Here is a 26182-nt window from a genome sequence, read left to right as displayed (position 1 = left end):
AATGTCACATTAGTTCAGGGCCAGAAATCTATAGCCACTCTTATTGATGAAGTATTTTATGGTATAACTGACTAACAACTTCACGTGTATCTAGTTTAATGGTGTGGTTTATAGAAGTATTTCTGAAATGATAGTGCTCATTGAGGGACACTTACATCCTTGTGCTTTTATTTGTAGATGTCAGGAGATCAGCACGTTGATAGGTCGACTCAAGAGGGAGGTGATGAAGATCACAATGATGTAGTTGATGCAAAGCCAGACAGAAGTAGCAGATTCTCACTTTTTGCAAAGTAAGTTACTACCTACTTTAATTCCCGTTAGTGTTGTATCAGCTGTTGTACTACCCTTGTAATGGGATTTTGGTGTTCAGTTTGCTGGGTCCACAATGTCATAGACGGTCTGGATAGGGAGATGGTTTATGTTGTGTAGGTTTAATGTATCTGGTCTGTACCTTAGACCATCTCTCTATACTATAGATACCTATAGTACCTCCCATAAGATTTATTTGATAGTCAAGAGACCTCTAAGTTCATTTAGTATCAATTATAGTCCCTCATCTTAAACATTGCCCTTTGGTGGAGCTGGGAATTAAATATGCCATTAATTATCTATGTTATTGCATTCAACTCAGCTAATCTCCTGCATCATTGGAATCCCTGCTGACTATTTAAGTTAGTTTAAAGCCTGGATGTGCCATCTAGGTTGTAGCACAAAGAAGCCTCGCTGAGTCTAGAGATGTAACCCATTACAGAATAAATTAAAAGGCTTTCATTTTAAAACACAGAGTCTCACTGAAGCATAAGCTTACTTTCATTGAATGTATAGGAAGCAAGAACTACATACTGCTTGCCTGCTTTCCTGAAAATACTAGATAAATGTGATTGAAAATGCAAAAGATGAAAAATGAACATGCAAAATTTACAAATACTATTGAATTTCCGAAAACGGCTACTTCACATTGTGAATTTCATGGATTTAGAGAGATTCTATTAGAGGTGTTTATTACAAAGACTATTGCATTTACAGAGATATTTTGATTTTTTTTTCAATTATTGGACATTCACATTCAAGTGAACAGTACAATTCAGAGAAAGTACACTGAGGGTATAATTTTATTTTTGCAGCTTCTTATATGAGTCTAATGAGGGTAGCAAATCTGTCAGAAGTGAAGATACTTTAGTTTTAGAAGACTTTTGATGTGCTGTTTAGCAAATCACTTTACTTTCTCTCATTTTATCATCCCTCACATATGTTTTATGATGTGCATGTGTATTGTTAATTTTAACAGAATCATGTCATGCAAAATAGACAATGTAACATTTGTTTCTAAATCTTGCCAAATATTTTTCAAATATTTATTTTAAACTTTGTAAAATGAGTCTTTTAATATCTGAATTGGTCTTCTTTATAAAAGGTGATATGCTAATACTATTATTAAATTATGCAACTCAAAGTTCATCATTCGTGAAGGAAAGGCAATAATCAGCATTTCTATCACTTTTTTTATGTAAGAAATTTTTCAAATAGTTTGGCTATGTGTCAGTTTGTGGCATTAATCTTTTGGGAACTCCTTGAAGATACAATTTGAAACATTTTTCTTTAGAAGTAAAAAATTGCTCAGATTAAATATGAGGTAGTTGAGAAAATTCAACTTAGATTTTGTAGAAAAAAAAATAAGTCTGAGAAATCTATCAGAGTTTCTTGAAGAAGGTGATGATTGCCTGAAGAGGAGCGAGCTGGTCGACAGCCAAGGTCTTAAAAATCCAAGCACAGTGACAAGGTCTTTGTCTTATAGAAACTAAAACTCTTTGGTTTGAAGGAAGATAGGAGAGGAATGTGAGATGATAAAGGAAGATGGGATATGATCTAAAATCATGACAGTAGTGGAGGAGAAAGTGAATAGAGAAGGATCATTCCTTGTGCCTCACAGGAAATCTAGGGGACATCAAATGAAAAGTTCATGCAGTAGGTTTAAACTAACCAGTAAGATGTAATTTTCACATAGTACAGAATGCAGCTGTAGAACTTAAAGTCACAAGATATGCAGATGTCAAGATTTTAGGTGAGTTCAGAAGAGATTAGATGTGTTTGTGGAAGAAAAGTCCAGTGGGAATATTGATGTTAAAATCTTTGGTGCAAGACGCTCCTAAATCAGGTTTCTGTGAGAATATGTTCTGTATCCAATTTCAGTACCAGATATGAGGCTAGATGTACTTGTAGGTGGAACCAGTATGGCTCTGTGTCTTGATTGCCAAGGCTTCAATTTGGATGTGAAATTAATACCTATAAAATAAGATATCTACAAAGCTTTAGATTGACTACAGTTTTATGGTCCCTTGTTTTGTTTTAGCAATGCAGTTTTTACCAGCTGTGGAGTACTTTCAGTGAAATTCTACATCATATTTCATTTATTATCGCTTACAATATATAAGCTCAATAGGAAAACAAGTAACTTGTATTGTTAAATAAGCAAATTAATTTTAATTTAAGAGAACAGAGCAGTGAGAAACTGAATTCAAAGCCGTGCAGAAAGACCAGCTGTTTCCAGTAGCTTCACAACTCCAATTCACCATTCTCTGGCTGTGACTGGAGATTTAGCTAGCAAGAGCAGTAAGTAGAAATAAGGGAAAATCTTATTCGCTACGGTGTATTTCTCTCTGAGAAGCCTGTGAGCCGCCTTTGCCATGGAGGCTGTGAGGCTCAGAACAAGCCACAGAGGTTCTTCTGGCTGCACCACAGTTTAGGGAAATTATCTTCTACATACTTCCTTTTCTTTGAAAAAGTGCTAGTACTTAGTTAATGTTGGTGGGGAAAAACTGTTAGGCGGGGAAAAGAGCTGAAAGAAATACGTTTTGAATTAACAGCTCCCGGTGGTGTTCGGTTTAGGGGGTTTTTTAGCCACTAGATGGCAGGAGGGTATAAATTTTGTTTACTGCAAAATTGGGGACAAAAATTAGGGGGAGTTGCAGTTGAGCACAAAGTCGTGTTTCAGAAAGCAGAAATAGCAGGATACGCTCTGACAAGCCTGCATGCAACAAAATTTTAAAACAAAGTTAAACCAAGATTGAGCCTCTCATCACTCCACTCCTCAACTGGACAAGGGAGAGAAAATACAACAAAAGGCTTGGGGTTGAGATAAGGACAGGAATGTCATTCATCAGCTACCGTCACGGGCAAAACAGACTTGACTTGGGGAAATTACATTAATTTATTACCAATCAAATCAGAGTAGGATAATGAGAAATAAAACTAAATCTTAAAATGACCTTCCCCCCACCCCTCTCTTCTTCCCAGTCTTAACTTTATTCCTGATTTCTCTACCTCCTCCTCCCCTCCAGTGGCACAGGGGGACAGGGAATGGGGGTTGTGATCAGTTCATCACACATTGTCTCTGCCACTTCTTCCTCCTCAGGGGCAGGACTCCTCACACTCTTCCCCTGCTCCAGCGTGGGGTCCCTCCCACGGGAGACAGTCCTTCCATGAACTGCTCCAATGAAAGTCCTTCCCATGGTCTGCAGTTCTTTGTGTACTGCTCCAACATGGGTCCTTTCCACAGGTGCAGTCCTTCGGGAACAGGCTGCTCCAACATGAGTCCCCCACAGGGTCACAAGTCCTGCCAGCAAACCTGCTCCAGCGTGGGCTCCTCTGTCTCCACGGGTCCACAGGTCCTGGCAGGAGCCTGCTCCAGCGTGGGCTTCCCACAGGGTCACAGCCTCCTTTGGGCATCCACCTGCTCCAGTGTGGGGTCCTCCACGGGGTGTAGGCAGATATCTGCTCCACCATGGACCTCCATGGGCTGCAGGGGGTCAGCCTGCCTCACCATGGTCTTCACCATGGGCTGCAGAGGAATCTCTGCTCCGGCACCTGAAGCACCTCCTCCCCCTCCTTCTTCACTGCTCTTGGTGTCCGCAGAGTTGTTTCTCACACATACTCTCGCTCCTCTCTCCAGCTGCAGTTGCTCTCATGCAGTAACTTTTTTCCCCTTCTTAAATACATTATCCCAAAGGCACTACTACCGTCGCTGGTGGGCTCGGCCTTGGCCAGCAGCGGGTCCATCTTGGAGCTGGCTGGCATTGGCTGTATTCAGATAGAGGGGAAACCTTCTAGCAGCTTCTCGCAGAAGCCACCGCTGTAACCCCCCTGCTACCAAAACCTTGCGATGCAAACCCATTACACCGATCTTATAAATTAATTGCTTGCTTTGTAGAAGAAGTACTCCTGCTAGCACCGTATGCTTATGAAGAAACTGTATGGGCCTCCACTGCATGAATGTCAGCTGTTCCTGCCTTGAAATTAATGTGTTCGAGTCCAGATGATGCTTTGAATGATACCTCATCTTTTTATCATAACTTTTACAGTTTTAAAATTAAAAATGCAGTTCTGTTACAGGTTTTTCAGTGACAGAACATTACAGACCATTCAAAAATAAATATTGCTAAGAAAAGTATCTCTTTTATCCTTAGATAGAATAAAAACAGCAAGTTACTTTAAAACAAATAACAGCTGATGGATCGATATCTGAAGTTATGCTCTGGGCTGCAGCTCAGAGGTCTGAACTGAACTCTTGGTTCAGCCTCATGTTTCCTTTATGTCTCAAAGCAAATCACTATGTGCCTTAGTCTACTCTGTAAATGAGTGATGATCTTTTCTTTTACTATCTTAACTCCAACGTCTAGCACAACATAATTTTAATTTTGTTTGCAGTTTGTGGGTTCTGCTTTGCATAAGCTAAATATCAGTGTATTTTTCCCCAAAGCGCTGAACATATTTCAGCAGTAATAGGTTCTAGCATCTATAGACTGTTAAAGTTAATTCCTACAAAGACAATAAAGAGATTTTAACATAGAGCAACAGGGATGTTTCATTCTCATTACTCTCTTTTAAGCCAGAGGTTGTTTTTTTTATTTTTTGTTATTGCAGTTTTTGTTAGATCTGGAACTCAACTTCTGAAGAACACTGCAGGAGTATTTAACAATTACCGAAAGTCATGGTTGATGCTTGTACTTTCCCTGGGACGCTTACTGGAAGTACCATATAGGAAATGCTCAAGTATCTTGAAATAGTATTTAGTGCCAAGTGTAAGAACTCATTAATTCACAGTCAATATTTGTTTCCAGTCTCCTTAGAGATTTTATCTTGTGAAGCACGGCAAACACTGGGTTATTCATGAACTGTATCTGTAGCGATCACAACAGTGAGTCAAGTATCCTAATTAATTTTTAGTGTAGTAATTTATTTCCTCATTACAACAAACTATGGGCTGTCATCATACAACATTTGGAGGAAAGCTATTCTGTAGTGTCATTTTTAAGCTTTCGAAGGAATCAAAACCGAATTAAGCCAAATGTATAATAAACCAATACTGTTTAAGAGTAGCTATGTAGGAAATAGTTCTATGAATTAGAATACAAAGAGGTTTTGTAAACTGTGCATGTTAATTTGCATTATTTTCTTAGAAAATTTCATTGTGTAAATATTGTAGTAATGGTGGATCAGGTTTTGAGAGAAGGAAGAAAGAGGTGTTACAGAGAGAAGTCTGCTGTCTCACCTCCATCTCAAGATCTGCTGTATTTTCCTACACTCTTACATAGCAACAGTGATAGAATCAGAGTGATGGGAGCATGTTTTCTGCTTGTCAGCAAAGGTAGATCAGGCCTGCATGACCTCAGCTTGCAGGGTGATAGCTATGAGGGTTTGAATAGCCCCATAGAAAAGTCCAGGGTGACCCACTGCTGACACATGTGAATCTTTGGGCCTGAACACAGAGAGCATCCTGTTTCACTCTCCAATGTAACCCTGAGCATGGTGGGCTCCTAGCATTAGCAGAGAAGATTAGACTTGCTCTTGAGGACAAGCTGAAGCTGTTTTCAGATGCAGTGTGGAGTACCGTTTGATGACGAGCCAAGGTACTGTAGAATGTTATTTCTCTCCTTCCTTCTCCGCCACCTGTTTGGAAGTTTCGTGAATGAATGCCCTAAAAGAGTTTAGTTTCACTGCTTTTATCAAGTTAATTATAACTCTACTGGCATTTTGCAATTGCTGATCCTAGCCAGAGTGTTCTCTGAGAAATAGTATTGGGGGGGGGGGTGGGGTGGGGGTGGGGGTTGCTTTCTTTTGAGTCATTTTACCAGCGGTCCATATAGCAATACATGTACCTATTAATTGCTCTTAGTACCTATGCCAGATGAGAGAGGCTTCATCTTTTTTTTTCGTATAATTGGCTTATGTACATTATTCTACCTAGGATATGATCATGGAAGATTTCAATTTCTAGAACACCCATGGAAGGTATATACATGCAGGTTTTCTAGAACTGAGCAGAAAGCTTTTCAGCAAGCAATATTCTTTATTTGCAAAATTTTACCTTTTGAACGTTGTTTGAATATTATGTTGCATACAATATTGTGAGGCCTGCACAACAGATACCATGCAGCTAATTAGGAAGCTGAAGATTAATTACAGATTGATGGTTGAGAGTTTAGAACTTACTCTGTTTTCATCCTTTCTGCTGCAGGCGTTACACCACAAAATTGTCATGTGGGCTGTAAATGATACTTGAAATATTAAGTGCACAAAGACCAGGGTACTGCTCCCTGTTTCTTTTTTTTTTCCCTCTTGTCTTTTTTTAACTGTTGTGAAATGTGGACGATATTAGTCATAACAGTCTGCGTTGAAACTTCTTCTACATAGTATAGCTGGCTTAGGCCCAGTGCACTGCTTCTGCTTCATTTGTGTGTAATAAATAAAATTGCATCCATGTTTTGAATTATATTAAGGTCCTCACTAACACGAAGTTAAAAGGAGAGGAAGACATATTTAGATGTAGCTGTCAGAACTCCGAAGATATATATATATAAAAATATAATGTACGAAGTATGCCAGAAGCTGTAGTCTGAGGCTTGCTCTTTCAAACACCTCAACTCCTTTCATTACACAGTGAATTTCCAGTTGTGCTGCACTGAGTTTCTTTGTTTTCCAAGTTCTTAGAGAAGATTCTCCCTGCTAATTGGAGAAGGGTCTGAAGCTGAAATAGGACAAAAAAGCTACAAGACTAGCTCAGGGTCTCAAAAATGTCTTATAATGAGGGATTTAAAATTTATTTAGTTTTGCTAACTAAAGTTGAAAGATAATTTGCTTGTACTATATAAATATATAGTGTACTGTACAAATGTGTAGGTGAGGGAAGATCAGAAGGCACTTTTTTGTAAGCAAAGGATTCATAAATGGATCCAAGGGATCAATAAATGGATCTTTTAAAAAAAAGAGTGGGTATAAATCTAAAAGATGTTCTGCAGATTAAACAGAACCTGGAGGTTTGCAGAAATAAGGGTTTGTAGCTTGCTTTGCAACAGATCAAATGAAAGTGCTCACACTCAGGTGAGTCAGTTACTGCAGTTAGCAAGTTGCAGCTCACTAGCTGATTTTTTCATCTCTGAGACTGTTGCAGTTATGATGCTTTGTGGTAGGTGGGGCCTTATTGTGATTCAGGCTAATACACTTTAGATTGTGGCTGCAGAGGAACGTACAAATAGCTGTTGCTGTAGTTCAGCTGAGTAGCTGCAACATGATAAGCTGTGGTATCTTGACTGTTAAGCCAAGGTCCCAGAGGCCTTTAGGGCTATAATATACTTTGGGGAAATGCCACATTCTGTGGACTGCAACGTTGTCATTTTGCGGTTGATGTTAAATAACCATGTGCAGGCACTTGTGGTTTTATCTCTTCAGGGAAGGTAATGAGCAGTGACCAAAGACAGGAGGGATTTGTTTCTGGACTGAGATCCACTGTAAACCTCCATAGCAGACAGTAAGAGTGCTTTTGTTTCAAGCATTTTTTTCCAGGAAAAAAAAATCTCCCTGGAAAGAAGCTATGATACCTGCAATTGTTTTATAAAATAAGTTTGTTTAGGCTCCATTTTGTAATGGAAAAACTAAGTCCAAGAGATAGAGAGTTACTTTCCCAGACTTACTCAATAGCAGAAGCAGCATTCACACTCAGTTCTCCATCCACAGCACAACTGTCTCTTGCTGGATAACAGAACATATCCCCTCAGCTGAGCATCAAGTTAATTGAACAAAACATAGCTAGCATATAATCTTAATAAATATTTTGATGGCTTGTGTTCTGCTGTTGGAGGTGATACAGCATGCTACGGGAAACTCAGGGAGGTGCCAGCGTTTCTTTTAAGGAAATTTAAGCATTTTATTTTCTGAATTTTCTGCAAAACCTGTAACAGTACTGCTACATATGCCATAGTAAGAGCAAAAGTAGGTTTTCAATATAATACTGTTTTGTTGGATGAATGAACTCAGTCCTATCTTGGGCAAAGAATTTGTTAATGATAGCTTAGGTCCGTCCCAGCTCTATTATTATCTTTATAAGTTCAAGGAAATAATCTCATTGTTTACCTAACTCATTTCTTTCAAGACTGCTACAGCAATATTTTCCTTTCAAAATTAGTGTGTTTACAGTTATAAGGAGGGCTTGGGGTATGGGTTTCCAAAGAAACAAGAGGTACTGTCTTCATTAGCTTCCTAGTTTCAGGTTCATTCAGTTGCCTCTGGCTTTCTTTAGTCAGCTGACAGTCTAATTCCAAACATGTCCTTAAGAAGTCATGAATTAATGGCAATTCAAAAAGAAGCTGGAGGCTAGGTAATGATTACAGCCCTGGTCTTGAGAACAGTTACAAACAGGCATTATTTTACTGCCTGACTAGTCCTGTTGCTTTTAGTAGGCCTGCTCCCAGGAGGATTGCAGGGTGGTTCATCAGGGGCTGTGGTGTTCAAGTAAGCACACTTGCCATTTATTCCACCCCTTCCCAAAAATGGCTTTCAGGGTTTAGGCATTTCAGCAGAGTAGTATATGAAGATGCAAGGGTCACGCAGACTTTATGTGTCATTGATAAATATGAATTTTAGACTCCAGTATTATCGGTTTGCCATGTTTCACCATAATTTAAAATCTCTTTAACAGACAAAACAAGGTCATTAGAGGGAAGAGGACTAGGACTATTTGACTGGTTTTTATGTTTTAATGTTCGGGGTGGGGTGAGTTGTATTGTGTTATGTTTACTATTCCAAATGGCAGCTGTCAGTTTTCATGCCTTTTGTGTAAGACATCTCCTTGCCGTAGTAAGCAATATAGGTGAAATAAAGTTTAGATGCTTCTTGGGGAACTTTTATGTTCAGTTTTGTAGGGCCACTTTTCTTCTCTCTTCTGAATGAAAACTTTCTATTATGTTGAAAAGATTCTGACTTTAATATTGCAATTTTTTAAAATTTTCTTTTGACATTTATCTGGAGCATATTTAAAAATAGCCTTCTAAGGACTGGTTATTTTGTTGGTGCTAGTCTGTCAAAGTTAGCAGTCATTTGCTAATAACTTTCAGTAGGGAAACTGAAAGTATGCAATATTTACTTGAACTTCTTCCTATGTAATTAATATTGCCCCTTTTTCCTCAGGAGATTTTTGTTTCAACTATTAAGCTGTTTTTCAGTTTACCTACTGGCACATAATTTGGAAGCCTGAGTAACCTTTGTTTAAAAAAAGATTGTGAGGGATAGTATTTATTTTCTTGGGTTACAATTGTATTTAACCTCTTTCAAAAGAGTCCTTGGTAAAGTGTTATCTGTCTGAAAAGAGAGAGATGGAAAGTGCACCTGCCCTTGGAGTATATTCATGAGAAAAGGTTGTGAATCCACACCTGTTAGTGTTTATTGTAGGCTTCACTTAGTGTTCTAGCATGCTGCCACCTTAGTGTGTGACCCGGGATCACGCCATCAAATGCAGTGTAATACAGTTTTATTGTTTGGTCTAGCCCTTGAGGTTAATGCTTAGTCCTTATCCCGTATAATTTATGCTTTCTGATTTTTAATGGTAAAGGAATATTCATTTTCATAAAAGACAATTCAAGTAGTGACACGTTCTTCTTGTCCAGAAATGTTGCTGCTCTGCCAACCTGATGCAATATTAATGGAAAAAGGCAACAGGATAATCTATTATTTGCATGCAGCTCTAAATCTGCGTGACACTTTACCAAAACGGATCTGACAAAGAACAAAGAGTCTGCCTTAAAGAACTTAAGATCTAAAAAGCTCTAGTCAGGTTTAACAAGTGTCTTTTGCTCGTTATTGCCAATAGGTTTCAAGAGAGAAAAAAATTCAAAGAGGGGAGAGTGTACAGTAATTAGAGGTGTACTAAATATGATGAAATTAGTCTGGATAAAAGTATTAAAGCTGGCAGTTTGGAGAGAAGGTTATGTACAAGTAAGACATATTAATTCATGATCATCAGAAAGCATCAGACATATGAATAGACCACTAATTATTGGGATTAAGGTAGAAACATGGAACAAAATAGTGAACTTTGATTTGTCTAATTTATGGATTCTGTCTTCTGTTCACTTCTTTTGGAAGACTAACTCTGAATTGCTCTACAGCACACTCAGTTTTACTACACATAACTTTGTGATTCTTTGTGAATTCAAACACAATCCGCTCTGCATTTTCATTATTTCCTGTCTATTCTTTAACTACCTATTAAAAAAAAAAAATCCAATCCATGATTTTTCCCCAGGAGAGCAAACATAGAACTTGTGATGAACAGTAGTCACAGACAACATTTATACTGTGCGTGCAATAATGGAAGCAGTGGGGGTTTTTAGACAGAAAGAACAACATAGATCCACACAAACTGCATAAAATAAAGCAGCAATATGGGCTACGTAAGTTCCTTCAGAGGTCTTAAAACTAATGTGTTGTCCTGTACTCTTAGAACTCCACAGTATTGTAACTCAATGGGGAATTCATTCCAATGAAGCCTTTAAAGAGGTCCTCAAATGTAAAAGTCATGAGGGAAACATCTCGGTTGTTTGTAACAGAATGAAGAGCATTGCAGTTTTAAGAAACCTTGCATCCCGCATTAAGTGCATGAAAGTTCTGGTGGATGTTGATGGATTACCTGAGAAGATTTGTACTACGGACTTCGTCGCTGTACCACTGCTATGATTCGTGATCAGTCATTCAAAAATGAGATATGATTGCACATCGTATTGAAGAAGGATGCCGGAGCACAACTTATCACAATGTTGTGTGGTATTCCTTACCCAGTAAAGCCCAAATTTACTGAACTTCATACAGCAAGAATGAGACAGAGTTCTCCCTGTGTTTGTGTGTGCACTTCAAATAGAAATTAATGTGATTAGTTTAGCCTTTTCCACCCACCTCTGAATGTCAACTTCCTTAAATTGAATAGTATCATAATTGTCAAATTTTTTATCTGCTTACATTTTTCAGTACAGCAACAAAAGTCCCTAAATTTCCTGGGAGAGAGAGGGACTATAGCTGTTTTCAAAGCCCAGATATCCCTCTGTAATATCATTTTTAGAGTTCATTTTGGTTAACACATTCATTTCCTCTTAGAAAAGCAAACAAACAGGAATAAAGCAAACAGGAAACTCCTCCCATCTTGTGACTGGGAGGTGATGATCATGCAGTTTGTCTTTATTCATCTAATCCTCTGCTAGTAAGGCTATTTAAGTGACCGTTCTTTACCAGGGAGAGCTGTTACTTCTGTGTGCTAAGTGCCAACATTTCTTCTAAGGCCAAGCACCTCATGTTTTCAGAAGAGCTCTATTGTCTGCCCTTAACTGTCATCACTCTTTAGTTTAGTAAACGGATTGGTGTAACAGTTACTACCCTAAGGATTGCACTTTCTTCCTAATGTTTCCCTTTCATCCAGTCTTCTCTTGGGAGCTTTCCCTGCGTTGTACTGATACTGTTCCAAGGGGAGTCCATATAGTTAGAGCAGACCAGCTTGCTTAGAGCAGAGGGGTTTTTACAGTCTCTGGCCTTTACACCTTGCACACAGGTAGGCAACACCAGGCCACACAGCCTACAATAATTGGGTAATGTGATGGGGAGTGAAGACCCTCCCCATGGAAATATATCGCACTACACTCGAAGTCAAGCAGCTGGTTCTTACTGAAATTCTTGTTACTCTGGGGGGCTGAGCCCAAGAGCTTGGCTGTAGCAGGTGGGAGAGATGATGAGAGACTGCAACACTCAAGGAAGCCATTCTCCTGCACGTGGATTCTTGGTATGTTGGTATGTCATACTCTTATATGGTAGCAAAGAAAGTGCAGGAAGGTGCCAGTAGAAAGGAAGCCAAAAGAGAGGAAATCTCAGCTGCTAAGAGACACTGCTTTCAGTAAAATTGTTGTTGAAAATAATCTTTAGGTATAGTTAAATGTTAAAAGTGATATTTTTATCCTTAAATCTTGATATCCATACTTAACTGAAAAGAAAGTTTGCTGTGATAAGTAGCAGTCCTTTAGACAATCAAGTTCACTACTGGTGCAAGTGATGTATCTCCATTGACTTTGACAAAATTTTAGCTACTCGTGATGATAAGAAATTTAGCCTTTACTATTTAAAAGTTCAATAACAAAATGGTAAATGGTATGGGTAACTTTAATTTTATATTTGAAAAGTGAGAAGTTGATAATAATGATTTTCCCACAGTTGACAGCAATTGAAACTGGACTCGGATGAAATCACATTCCCAGACATACTGTTGTCAAGCCTAAGGCCTGGATTTAGAGACACAGTAAGGGTGAAAATGTGCAAGTTATGTGAGGGTGCCAGAGTGGAGTTTCAATTTTTATGAATTCTTGACCAAAGGGAGAGAACATGAAATATGTGAGAGCAGTGACAGGAAGAATATTTCTGTCTAAGGGAAAGATCAGTGACCACTAGCAGAGTGAGGAGTTATGGCACAATTGTAATTAAAAGCTGAAGAAAGAGTAAACAGTCATAAAATTCAGCTTTCTATTTAGCCTGGGCAAGTTTGAATCCCAAAAGAGGGAAGTTAAAGACACGGGATGTCAGAGAAGTAGAATGAAATAAAACAGAGGGCAAATAGTTTAAAACTTTTTATAACAACACATAACTAACCTGTGGAAACCCTTTCAGAAAATATGGTGATTAGAAAGCTTGGTAAGAACAACAGCAGTAAACGTGTATTAACATGTGTCCAGTTCAAAGCTTAGAAAATAAAAATTTAGCTGGAAAGCTTTGGGCTTTCAGTCATAAGGTAGCCTGTCACTGACAGGGCATTTCCCTTAAGGACTGATTATTACCTATTTATTACTCTGTTAGTCATTATTACAAGGTCTGATTTAGCTTGTTGAAATGGAAGAGTTGGACCTTATGCTGCCAGTCCAGTCCAGTCAGGCAATTCCCCTATTGGCTAAGTTGGCACAGAAAACAGAATTTCAAAAAACAATTTCTCTCTGGACTGCAGGCACAGACTATGTATACTTCACAACCTTTGCTTCCTTATTCATTCAGTTTTGGACAGACACCAAAAGATTTCTGGAACTTTTTGTTGTAAGGAAATGATAGGCATAACCCTACAAAGCGTGCTGTGGTTGCTTAGTATCTCATTAGCCTGTTCGACTTGGAAGGAATCATTAGAACAAAACCATACTGTCCTCTGTAAGGAATGGGGAAATGACAGAGGGATGTATGCTACCGCGCTGATGAGTCTTGTCTGTGACATGTGACATTGACTGGCACAGAGCTGCTGGCGTACTTCTGGGAATACCAGCAGCAGAAGCTACATCCGTTAAGCACCCAAGTATTTCTGCATGAATGAGTGCAAACTATTGAACTCAGATGTGAAATGGTTTCAGAGAAGTTGTGTGGCTACATTATTATGGCACTTAACCCCAGCTGCTGTTTTCAGTGAAGCTTTTTGTTGGGTAACCTGGCTGCATGACTTCTGGACTAGAATTAGATGCCTTCCAGCATTTCGGGAGAGGAAGCAGTGCAAACATGGTACCGTACTGCTTGTGTGGATCTGTCCCCAGTGTTCACAACTGTTCAGGGCTTGGACATAAACAGAAATTTGTGTACAATCCCCTTGAAAATACCCTGTTGTGTGTAACAGCCACTGTTAGTCTGTTAGCTTTTTCAGGAAGTCAGTGAAGCCAGATAAATCTGTTGAAACTTGAATCCAGTGTGGACTGAGGAAATTTGCCTCTTCGTCGACCTGAGTGGTTATTTGTTGTTTTGAAATGTCTTTTTCTCTCTTTGCCAGATTGCGATCTAGTGATGTGGACCAGGGGGAATTTTAGGCTAAAATAAGAATCCAGGATCTCTTTGAAAGTCAAATGTAATATTAACATCATATAGCTGTGGATAATTATTTTAAATGGTTAAAATCTTTTCTTGACGCAAAGCATATTTAATTATTGCTCCCAGAGCCCTCAAGAAGCAGTATGCAAGGAGAATACCAATACTTGCAATCTGCCAGAAAAAACCTGTACTTTCAGAGTATTGGACAAAATCCTCAGATAGGATTCAATATGTTGTTTTGTAGTCTCTAAGAGAAGTCTAAAAGAGGAGATGATATTAGGCTGGTCACATGTAAAAAGAGTACAGAGAAAGCCTGCCAGGTGCAGCTATTTAATTTGGCCCTTTATAACAGAACATGAGGACACTCAAAGATAACAAGCTGTTTAAAAATTGAACTGTGGTAGCTTTTAAACACGATGAATCATCTAGAGAAGGTTTGTTATAGTTTCCAATTAGCCTTGTCCTTTAGTAATAAAAAAGAGGACACTTAAAGCTAAACAAAATTGTTGAATCAGGAAAGTAAGAAAATAGATTACCTAAAGAACATTTAATCAATTCGCGGCAATCGCATGTCTACAGGCTATTATTGAAACAAATAGCTTAGTAATTCTTTAGAAAGATGTCAGTGTGAGAATAGTGAAAGTACTTAAATTAATTGAGATTATGGGAAAAATCTAATTTTGTTAAAAACAAACTGTATTATGCAGTTATTTGTGCTGCAAAAGTAGATTATATTTTCCTCTCAGACATCAGCAATAAATACTATTGGAAGCAGGATGTTGGATCAGACAAGGAAGAGAGGTGCTGATAACTTTCTTTTGCCCTTTCCTGAGCAGTTTCTAACTGGGCTTGCTCCAAAGCTTGTTTATAGTTCTGAGGTTGAATCAGACCCTTTATAGGCCCTCACTGGCTTCACTTCTGCTTGAGGAGATCTTACCAACGTCTGAAGCCATCTGCTTGGACCAAAAAGTCCACCTCTAAAAGCAAGTTCTGCTGAGTTCCTCCTGCTTATACTTCAGTGTGCATGCTGACTGTAATTGATTTTTTCTTAATACTCCATTTAGAATAGATTGGTGAGTAATGTCTGTGCTATCCCTTTTCATCTCTTTCTAGTCTAATCTAAGACTCCTGCGCATAGCAGAAAGGTCAATACGCAGTAGTATCAACAGAGAACATTTATAGTTTGGTTTGGTTTGAAACGAGGTTCAGGTATTGATGATTACACTAAAATGTGCTTAGTTTTTTGCATAGGTTCAGACTGCTGTTTTGCAGACCAAATTAGCACATGACCTGTTCACATCTATAACCTTTATCAGTAGAAACTACCCACTGCTCAGTCTTAATCTTCAGAGAATCTAGGGATGATGGTGATTCGATAAACAAATCCTATCATGCCATGGAGTAAACTGCATATCTTCTTGTGCTTGAAATAGTTATTAAGGGAGATCTGTCTGTCCTTCTGTGAATTATTTATAGTAAAAGTAAAATATATCCAGAACCATAGCTTATGAAAGGTTACTGCCAGCCTGACTTCATGTTTAGGCCATCGGTTTTATCTGTGGGTCAGGATCTGCATATACTACTGCTGGCTGCGGTTCACTGTAGAGTCATTTCACCATCATCAGAATCCAACTGCATACAAGAATCACATCGTGGAAATCACAAGATCTTTATGCCTTGATCTGAAATGTGAAGGAAGAAAACAAACATTAAAGAAAAAACATTGGGTAGGGCTGCCCGAATGGTTTGAATTAAGATAAACAGGCACACTACATGTGACTGGCCACTAACAGTAATTTCGTTTGGTTCACTTAGAAAAAAGAAGAATGGAGAAGAAGAACAGCCAAAGTCCTCTCTCAGTAATCAGTACCGAATTGTTACACCCACATTCCAGTATAATATGGACTACAAGAAAGTTGGCAAATGTATTATTATAAACAACAAAAATTTTGAAGACAAAACAGGTAATGTTCTTTGATGATACTCATTACAGACTTTAGAATTTTTATACTTTCATTAATCAATAAGCATTTCATTTTTAGGATATGGAATTTTAATGAATATATTAATCTTTTTTGAGAAACAGTTGTTCCTACAATTTATTCCTGTTCTTTAATACTTACATTAGAGTGGCTCTTTGTAGCTTCTTTGCAGTATATGTTTCAAAGAGCATGTGACCTTGCTCTACCAACTTCAAACTAAACCTTTGTCCCAGAGTTTAAAGCCTATGTTGTTAAAATTTGAACTTTCGCATCTGCAGCCCACATTCTAACTTCTCTGGCCCTGAGCTACAGCTATGAGCTACAAAAGCTAGCAGCTGTAGCTGTGCTGTTCACACTCCTGCATTTAACTTTTCAGACCATGTACGGTTTCAAAGCAGATACTTGTGTTATAGTCAACTTTACAGGTCTTTTACTATGCTTGTCAAACCCACTAAAAGAAGTGTTTACTCTGAAGAATTTACATGAATTTGTTTTATGTGGGAATCATAGGGACTCTTTTCAACAGTTTCTCCTTGGGGTGATTTATGCATATGTTGCAGTGCATAACCAAAAGGAGATAGAATCATCCACAGGGGTCCTATGTTGCAAGGTGCTGGAGGCATGCCAACATTTTTCGGGATAAGATACGTGTTAACATTGAACCTTGCATTATTTTGCATTAAAACAGACCTCACAAGTTGCTCTCAATGTGGTTAGAGGATTGTTTTAAAATCGTGTCACTGTGACATTGTTTAGGTTTATTATTTACAAACCTCTAAAAATTTACTTTGAACATGTGAATTATTTTGAATTGTTTAATGTGCTGTCAACCATATTCTTTGTTTTCTGGCAGGAATGGGTACACGCAATGGCACTGACAAAGATGCTGGAGATCTAGCTAAGAGTTTTAGAAACTTAGGTTTCGAGGTATGCACATACAATGACCGAAGCCGTGATGATATGGAAAAATTACTGAAGCAAGGTAAAAATTTAGAATCATAGAATAATTCAGAGTGGAAAAGACTGCTGGGAGACACCGAAGCTGTTCCCTGCTCAAATTAGAACAGATTGCTTAGACCCCACTACCCACAATTTTCTGTGTAGGACAATTCAGTTTCTGAATGGATTAGGCATAATTCCTCACCTCTTCCTCCAACGTCAATTCAGAAATACACGGTTTTCTTGTTATATTAAGTGAAGCATCTGTCCTGTGTGTGAGGTGAACAGCCTTGTCATGTTAGATCAAGAGTCTGTTGCCTCCGGTAGGCTAGACTCAGAGTCAAGTGAAGGATGCGTTCATATATTCAAGTTACTTACCACAGTACTAAAAAGTGGGTTGTGTCATCTTTATCCACCTTTTCTTGTGCCTTCTAGTAGAGGCCCAGTGTATATTTAGTCTCAGAAAAATGTGTTTGCTGAATATAATTTTCATTTAAACTGTTGCTTCCTTTTGGCTAAGAAGTATTTGATTTGTAGCTGCTGAGGAAAATCACAGTGATGCCGCTTGTTTTGCCTGTATCCTTCTAAGCCATGGGGAAGAAGGTCTCATCTATGGCACTGATGGACCCATGGCTATCAAGAGTTTGACTGCGCTGTTCAGAGGAGACAAGTGTAAAAGCCTTATAGGCAAACCCAAATTATTTTTCATTCAGGTAATAGCCCTAAGGTAAATACATATCCCACTGCTGCAGTGGGGAAAACATGCTATGTTGGGTGTCTGCTCTGGAAGAGCCCTGTAGGTTAACTTACTGAATTTTGCTGGAGGTTTTGTGAAAAAATGTGTTGAGAGAAGTTGACTGTGGGTGACTTGCATTGTTTGTTTTTAAAAGATAATTTATATACAAGAGTCACAGATGTAAAGAACATATTGTCATTGTAATTTTTTACTTGGTTTCTCTTTGTGCTTGGTAATATATGAAATTCAAAACAGGAAGATAAACTCCCTCTTGTGCAGACAGAGCTGAGGACAGTACGTGACTATCAATAGAAATAATACCGTCCAGGTCTCTCTGAATATCAGCTGTCTCTACAAATTACTGCATTCTGCTAAAAGAAATACCTTTTCTCTCCCTCAGTAGCCTAAAAATTTATATGGCATTATTGCATTAGCATATAATTAGTTGTATCTTACTTAAGCTTGTAAAGACAGCTGTTTCAAATGGTATTAACTGACATACCATGGGTCTGAATTCTCTTTTTTGTCATAGTGTTATGTGTGTATGGGAGTTGCAGCAGATGTGGTTTTCCCTAGGCTGTTCTATCAATTAATCCTCAGCCTCAAAGTGAAAATTGTGTCTATTTTAGACTCTTCATACTACTAAAGAGATGTTTCTTAGAAGTTTGGAATGGGTACTTTGTTGCCTTTAAAATTATCTTAATAAAGGCAACCAACTCATGTTATATAAGCCCATCAGACTGCTATTTTTTTGCAGGAGTTGTCAGTCAAAGCTACTGATCAAGAGCTGAAATGTACCAACCTGGACTGTGGTCCCAGTGTGCCCTTTAGCTAAACCGCATGATTAAGAGGAAACCAAGATAAAAGAGAGAAAAGGGAAAATGTTAAAAATGCAATATACTTGAAAGGGGTGGTCAAACACTGGAACATGTTGCCCAGATTGTAGACTCTCCATCTGTGGAGATGTTCCAAACCCAACTGGATACAGTCCTGGACATCTGCTGTAGCTGTCCCGGCTTGAGAAGGGGGATTAGACTAGATGGTCTTGGGATGTGACTTTGTTATTCTGTGAAATGTAGTGCTACAGCAGTGCAGGTCAGGAACCAAAGGCAATGTGTAGTCCACTGTGAAGAAAATGTCCAGAGGTCATGCTGCACGAGACGTTATGTAGTAATTGAGTGCTGAGGATGACTGTAGCCTGGTAAAATTAAATGTGGTTAGAATAAGCTAGTGCTGGCTGGCACTTTGACAATCCAGAGACCCTAAGCCTGCCACACCATTACCTCCCTTTACTGTACAGGATGTATATTTTAAAATGGGTAATTAGAATCTTTATCACTGAACAATTAAATATCCCCTAGGATTGCATTTCTGCTTTTAATACATGCAAAGTACTGCTTAAAACTGTGTACATTAAAAATATTAATGAATACTTATTCTTATAGCACCTTGTTGCTCCTTTTTGGACAAGTTCTCTTTGTCTTCACTGCTTTCAGGCATGCAGAGGCTCTGAATTTGATGAAGGTATACAGACTGACTCTGGACCTGCAAACGACACTCTGGAAACCGATGCCAACCCGAGATACAAAATCCCAGTAGAAGCAGATTTTCTGTTTGCATATTCCACAGTGCCAGGTAAAGAAAAGGAGGGCAGGGTGGGGCCAAAAGCCTAAAACCTTATCACCCATGTTGTCCTAATTGTAAACTGACCCTTGTCAATGATGCATTGTACATTGATGGACAAAACACTTAAGGCCCAGTGTGTGCTGGGCCAGTGTGTTGTATCCAGCCCTTTCACACTAGCTATAGCGGAAACAGGAGAAAGCCCAGATTTGGCACGCGAGAAGACGCGGACATTTACAGGTGACAGAGGAAGGACTATTTTCCGGGAATCCTGTCCTTCCATGTCCCAGTTATGTTGAATATGCGATGAAGGCAGGAAGAGGAACAGTTACAGCACGAAACTTAGAGAGAAAAAACATGAAATCTTACTTCTTGCGGTTTCCCAAATGCCGAATATAGAGCGGTACTCCAGTAGTGTGAGGTTTGGAGTGCTAACGCACGTTATTCTCCGCTTTAATGAAGTAGGATATGTGACACAAGTGATAAGAATTAAACTTTCTCTGTGTGCATCTCTTTGCCCAGAATCTTTCACACGAGTTAGTACATACCTCTCTGCCATTCCATTCTTCAGCACAAGGTAAATAGAAAAAAGAGGAAAAATAACCCCATGTACTTTCTTATCTGTCTTTCCTGTAAGGTTATTACTCCTGGAGGAATCCTGGAAGAGGCTCCTGGTTTGTGCAGTCCCTGTGCTCTGTGCTAAATGAGCATGGAAAACAACTTGAGATCATGCAGATCCTCACGCGGGTCAACTATGTGGTTGCCACAAACTTTGAATCACAGTCTGATGATCCACGCTTCAGCGAGAAGAAGCAGATTCCCTGCGTGGTCTCTATGCTCACTAAGGAACTTTACTTCTGAAAGTGTATTTTAATGCAGCCAGTGATGAAAGATCAGGATATGGTTTTGGGTAGAGATTTGATTATAAACTGGAGTAACACATTCTTAACAACAGAAATGAATTACACGAGATTTTTATATTGTATAAGACGGGGTATTTGATGGATGGACAATATGCAAGATTTTAAATAAGAAATAAATGCTGTTGGCCAACCTGACAGCTAATATTAATTACTGTATCTTGATTTCCCTTAGTGTGGCTGTCATGATTTATGGCTACTGAAGATATTCTGAAAGTCAGCTACCTGACCCATAAAGGTTTATTCCAGAAAACTGATTGTAAATTAAGAACAAAAAAAAATTAAGTCATAAGACTCCATCTTTTCTTTCACTGCTAGCTCATGGAACCAAAACTTCCTTGAAAATTTCCAAAGACCATCATATTATGGGTATGTCCAGCAATGAAACAGTTTGTAGCTATTTAAAAGGATGTTTCTTAGTCTAATATATTAATTTCCTTTTTATGAACATTATTAATGATGGCTACTGGTTACTCCGTGCTCAATCTGGAAGTCAATTTACTTAGTTATCAGTCTAGCATAAGATGGATAAATAAAAAAATCAATATTTGTAGATGTTTTATCTGAATAGTATGGAAATGTAACAAATAGAAAAATCAAAATGAAAATCTTTGTAAAAGATTGGCAAACTGTAATTGGAGGATGCCTTATTAAAGTACTGTTGTAAAGATTTTTGCCTTGCAAATGACAATTAACTGATAGAATGGCCTGAAACAGTGGTATTGCAGTTTTTCTGCTTGCAGAAATAAAACTATCTGCTTGTTGAATCAGAAGTTTTGAACCAACAGAAAGATAATGCCAAAGTTTTGTTATAAAACATTATATATATAACACATATATTTATAACAAAGCCTTTATAACAAGGCTTTGTTATAAAACATTAAAATTTAATGTTGAAATGATAGAATTATATGTTCCAGTAACAAATATATGTTTAGATATAGCTTCTATTTGTGAGGAATTTTGCCAAGACTGGAAATACTTACTTGAATCAGAAACCAGAAGTGCCTTTTTAGTTACTGTACGGTCTTGATTTTGTATTTTAGAGTTACATCAGTGATGTTTATATTCCTACTTTTTCTATTCTCTTCAAAGTTGATAGCTAGCTCAAAAAAGTAGGTTTATATATTTGGTTAAACTGATAAATGATTAGTTGTTCGCCCTTTTCCCAGTTAATGTACTCTATACTCTTTTGAAATCTTCCTAGAAAATAAGTGCATACTATTAAAGCCAAGTTACCAAATCATTAAGTTTATTTTCTTACAAGTACTGACATAGCGAGGCATATATTTTTTTCATGAGTCAAATTTACAGTTGTTTGAATTAAATAAATGATTGTTTTATGGACGTCTTGAGCATGAAATCAATAAAGTCCTTTTTTCTACATTTCCTATGAATATTTGCATGTTTGTCACTCAATCTGGTGAAGTGAAAACCAACCAAAATACATCCCAAAACCTTTCTCGGTCAAGAATGCTGATGGTCTTCGGCGTTTTTTCAAGATGAGGTTTACAGTGTCAGTTGAAAAGTAGTTTAGAGAAGTAAGCTGGCATTGGGTGACTTGGGTTAGGCAGGCCACATCCTCTCTTAGAGTAAACCAAAACTACTGGAAATATTTTAATGGGAATATCCTGATCTACCAGCGCTTGTTCTTGCCCTGTGTATAAAATGTCCTTATACAGTAAAGTGAGCAGTGGCCTAGCAGTTCATATGAAAATGTTCTTCCTATTACAAATACCTCTGTCTTAAACTGCTTTCTGGCATTAGAGATATTCCTGTGTTACCATGAGAAATGTGTCCAGTCGACATTTTGCTATTTGTTACTCCTCTGGAAGCTGTTTTGTGTATTTATAGTTCATTAGTGTTGGTTTGCTTAAGATTTAGCCTTAAATTTCTGTTAACAATATTCCCCTGTCTCCAAAACTGTCCTTTTATTCAGATTCATTGTAGCTCTGAAGCCAGAGAGCCTTGGGAACAATAAAGGAGCAAGTAGGGGCTCTGGAACAGGTCATTTAATTTTTTAAATTAATGCCAAGGAATGTAACAGCGTAACAGGTAAGGAGCGCATTTCCTCTTGTTAAAGGTTCTGTGAGAATGATATTTTATATTTGAAAAGTTACAGCATATTTATCTTAGCTTAGAAGAATTGGGAAAATAGAAAAATTACTAGAAATAGTCCCTGATCCAGCCTACAAGGGACTACTGAGAAAGAATCAGAGGAGTTAATACTAGCAAGTTTCCTGCATGAGTAGGAAAAGCTATTCATCCTATTGGATATAATGTATACAAGAAAAAAAAGAGGCGGACAGAGTGGGTCTTTATCAGATTTTGTTGTACATTTGCTATGACGGACATTAATAAGGACAGCTTGGGAATTTCCAACTAACAGGCGAAATGATAGCTGTCTGGCTAGGAAAAAAGACAAAGCAGTAACGTTATTTGAAGCTCTCCAGTGCTCTAATATGGCAAGCCAACAAGGCACTCTCAACATTTGCAAGAGGTCTCCTGGCAGACCAAAGGTTTCCTGGAAAAAGATGATAGTATGGCACAAAGGAGCACAGCAATTCTACCTGCTGACTGACAATGAAAGGAAGAAGTTGAGGCTGAATCTTAAACAAGCTTTGGGCTAGTTCTAGTATATGAAATAGGAGAAGATCAGCATAAAATACCTGAAGAAAAGCAACTTGAAAGATAACAGAGTAGTGAAAAAAAGAGAGAAAAACTTTCCTTGGTGTCGAGACCAGGGTCTCTGCTAGATGGAGCATTACTTCAGATATGTCCAAAACCCATTAATACTATTTAAGAAGAAAATTTCCCACCGATGGACATCACGTCTGACTGGTGATGTTTACATGCTGAGGGCTGTGCCAGCCCATTCAGAATGAATAAGCCTGACCCTCTCACTTGAGCAAGGCCAGGTAGCTACGTAGTGACTTAGAAGCTGAGGGCATTTTAGCTTATTTCCTGATCAAATTTATAACTATTTTCTGTCTAAAAGCAATTCCCATGCCATCTGCATGATTAGCCAAACGGTTTAGTGTGTAAAATCATTATCATTAATGATATACTGATAATGTTTCTGGAGAGAATCTGAAAACTTTACCTATAACCAAGACAGTCGCTGACCTTACAATGAAAGTACATTGTCATTACACAGGTAGCATAAGAAATCCTGCTTCACTATTGTATGTTTTAGCAAATGCTGTTCATTATATATGGCCTTGGTTACATTTTATGGTACTTCATGATCTTTGAGGGTTCTTAATGTTGCTTTTTTTTCCAGTCATGGGTGGATATTATACTTTAGACACAGCTCAGGGGAAGCGAAGGGACTGTTTAGAAATCTGAACCAACAAAAAGGAGCTGTCTTCAGGCTATTTTCTGCATGGGAGACATTTATGGCTGCCTCAAATGTGGATACTTTTTCACTGCTTGTAAGTTAATATTAATCTTCTGGATTTCCCCTTTTAGAATTGTGTTTAATTTGCTTCCCATGGCAGAAACAGGAATTTCCTTGTGGGTCATATTTCAGGGTGTTTGTATTTACACACGGACTATAAGAAGGCAGTCACAATGCAGGACGAGGACACATCGTGTTTTCCTGCAGGAGGCAATACAGGGAATCTGGAAATACTTAAAGGTGTATTTCTCTAAAACTTTCTACTACCATAAAGACATTTTACCTGTAAGTATCAACACAGTTTGTTTTCCTTATCCTGGTATTATATTTTTGAAGTTTTATGGTAGCCTACATCTTAATAATGTGAAGCATTTTATTTGCATTTTCACTGAAGTGCCTCACTGCATTTCAAAAGGTTGAAAGCAGTCAAATCTCTTAATGCTGGGCACACAAAAATCTGAGGGGGTGTAATCATGGAATTGGCATTGTTTATTCTGAATTAGACATAACCTGTTTAAAATGTTGCTTTCCATTGAAGAGAAGACAATTAAACGCAACAACTAAAAACATGCAAAGTGTGATAGCACAACTATAATCTTATGGGATTTTGTCTTCCCACCTGCAAATCTTGACTTTTACTGAAACCTAGAAGATACTTTTATCCTGTCATAGGTTCTTGGAACATTGTTTTGCAAGAATTGCATCATTTGCCTGTCGCAGTGACTCTGTCAGTCAACGTTGAAAAGATTGTTATATTGCCTTTTGTTGCAACCTCAGGCATGTGCCCCTGCTACTGACACTAACAATTTGACTTTGTGTGCAGTTATGTTTAGTTTTAGAAATTGCTATTTTGTCCTTTTTTTCAGTAGGCAATAGATGACAGCCCTAGCAGTAAATTTTGTAAAAGTCTGTCACAGCAATTTTACGACAAATCTTTCTCCCAAGAAGGCAAAATCACAAATGTTTCCCTAAGAAAAGCACCCCAAAAATACAGGTAGAAATGTTCTGCAGAGATCTCCAATGGACCTAAGTTTGCAGTGGGTCATTCTCGTTTACAGCATGGTGTTGCCTGGACCAGGAAGAGTGGCAGTCTATAGCAGTAGTTGTGTCAGAGGTAAAATTTTGTGTGTAACCGATGCCATGTCAGGTGAATGAGGCCAGAAAATAACCAACCATTTCTGACCACCACTCCTGACTGTGCCATGTTTACTTCTGGCACCATGGAGTAGATCACTGAAGAAACAGAAGCAAAGGAAACCCCTTAAATCTCTTAGTCCAGCCAGGGAGCTCAGCAAAGAACTGGAGAACAGCACTTGCAATCCTTCGAATTTTCCCAGAAGAGGCTCTGCAGCTTCAGGTGGCACACATGTTGGAGACTGTAACCTATTTGTAGCTTACAGACAACTTCAATCCAAGTTACCTAAAGGAAAGGATTTGATTTTGCAAGGAATGAGAACTTTGGGGTAAGGCAAAGGGAAACCTTTTAACACTTTCCCAAATGATGTTGCAAACAGATATTACAAACAGGTACTACAGACTGGAAATGTTAAGTATATGAGAGAAACTAGGTCTGATTTTAAACAACAAAGCAGTTGTGAGGTAATAAAAAACTGTTCAGCGTGCAAAATGTAGTGCCAGGCATGAAGTGGATTGGGAGGAGTGCAGAGCTCACATACGAGTTGCAAAGAAAAAGCAGTGCTTTGGAGGTCTGGCTTTGTTACCCTGACACCCAAATGGTGTTCTTCTCACAGGAAAGCACTGAAAGGCAAATTAGCCAAAAAAACCCAACAATGGAAGCCCATTAACCAAATCTACCTTTTACCTTCTAAATGCTCCATCTCTGTGTTCCTGCACATATCAAATCCCACAGGCTGCTGTCTGCATGTTTCATTGAAGGGTTATTTAACAAAAGTTTGGAGGAGTCTGTGGAGCTGCATCGAGGCATTCTGCCTCCCTGCCAGCCTCTATTCCCATCTCTGCCACAGCCTGGCTATGCCAATGCGCAAGTTATTTAACTTCTCAGGTTTACAGTGAAATTCCCATTTCCCTGGTAATATTGGAGGAGATACTGCAAAAATATGTTGACGTAAATAAACCCAGATACTCTCTGTTTACCCCTCTGAAAAATCATAATACTAATCCATGTCTTAGCTGTGAAGTTTAATTCATCCCTGTTTATAAACCTCTCTGAGAGCATTGTATTAAGAATGCTACAGACTTGCAAATTATTATGATTGTCATAGTATTATGACTAGATTTTCTAAATAGATTTTAAACTCTTTAGGCCAAACTATGCCTCTTTCATACAGGGCTGGTCACACTGCTAAGGCAGCATCAGAGACATATATGGGATGCAATATTCCTAGGCTACAGGTGGTGTGTCTAGTGCAAAGGAAGGGGCAAAATGAAGTTCTGTTGGCAGGTCTCACCACTTCCTAGGCAAATC

General features: G+C 38.4%; 1 protein-coding gene across 1 annotated transcript; it reads left to right on the top strand.

The window, feature by feature from the left end:
* The first annotated feature begins 177 nt into the window (after positions 1–177).
* CASP7 (caspase 7) lies at positions 178–20744 on the top strand. The gene is made up of 6 exons (XM_086466476.1): positions 178–290; positions 15952–16100; positions 16972–17100; positions 17595–17770; positions 19290–19428; positions 20054–20744. Exons 1-6 carry the CDS (start codon positions 178–180, stop codon positions 20275–20277), a joined length of 930 nt encoding a protein of 309 aa, XP_086322602.1. The 3' UTR covers positions 20278–20744.
* Positions 20745–26182: the final 5438 nt, after the last annotated feature.

The sequence above is a fragment of the Leptosomus discolor genome, chromosome 6 (genome assembly GCF_034619465.1).
Source record: "Leptosomus discolor isolate bLepDis1 chromosome 6, bLepDis1.hap2, whole genome shotgun sequence".
Classification (NCBI taxonomy): domain Eukaryota; kingdom Metazoa; phylum Chordata; class Aves; order Leptosomiformes; family Leptosomidae; genus Leptosomus; species Leptosomus discolor.
This window is presented reverse-complemented; position numbering and strand designations above follow the sequence as displayed.

Coding starts and splice junctions, on each gene's coding strand:
- CASP7 (XM_086466476.1), top strand. CDS start 178: ATGTCAGGAGATCAGCACGTTGATAGGTCGACTCAAGAGGGAGGTGAT. Junction 291..15,951: donor AGATTCTCACTTTTTGCAAA/GTAAGTTACTAC, acceptor TGGTTCACTTAG/AAAAAAGAAGAATGGAGAAG. Junction 17,101..17,594: donor GGAAAAATTACTGAAGCAAG/GTAAAAATTTAG, acceptor TTTGATTTGTAG/CTGCTGAGGAAAATCACAGT.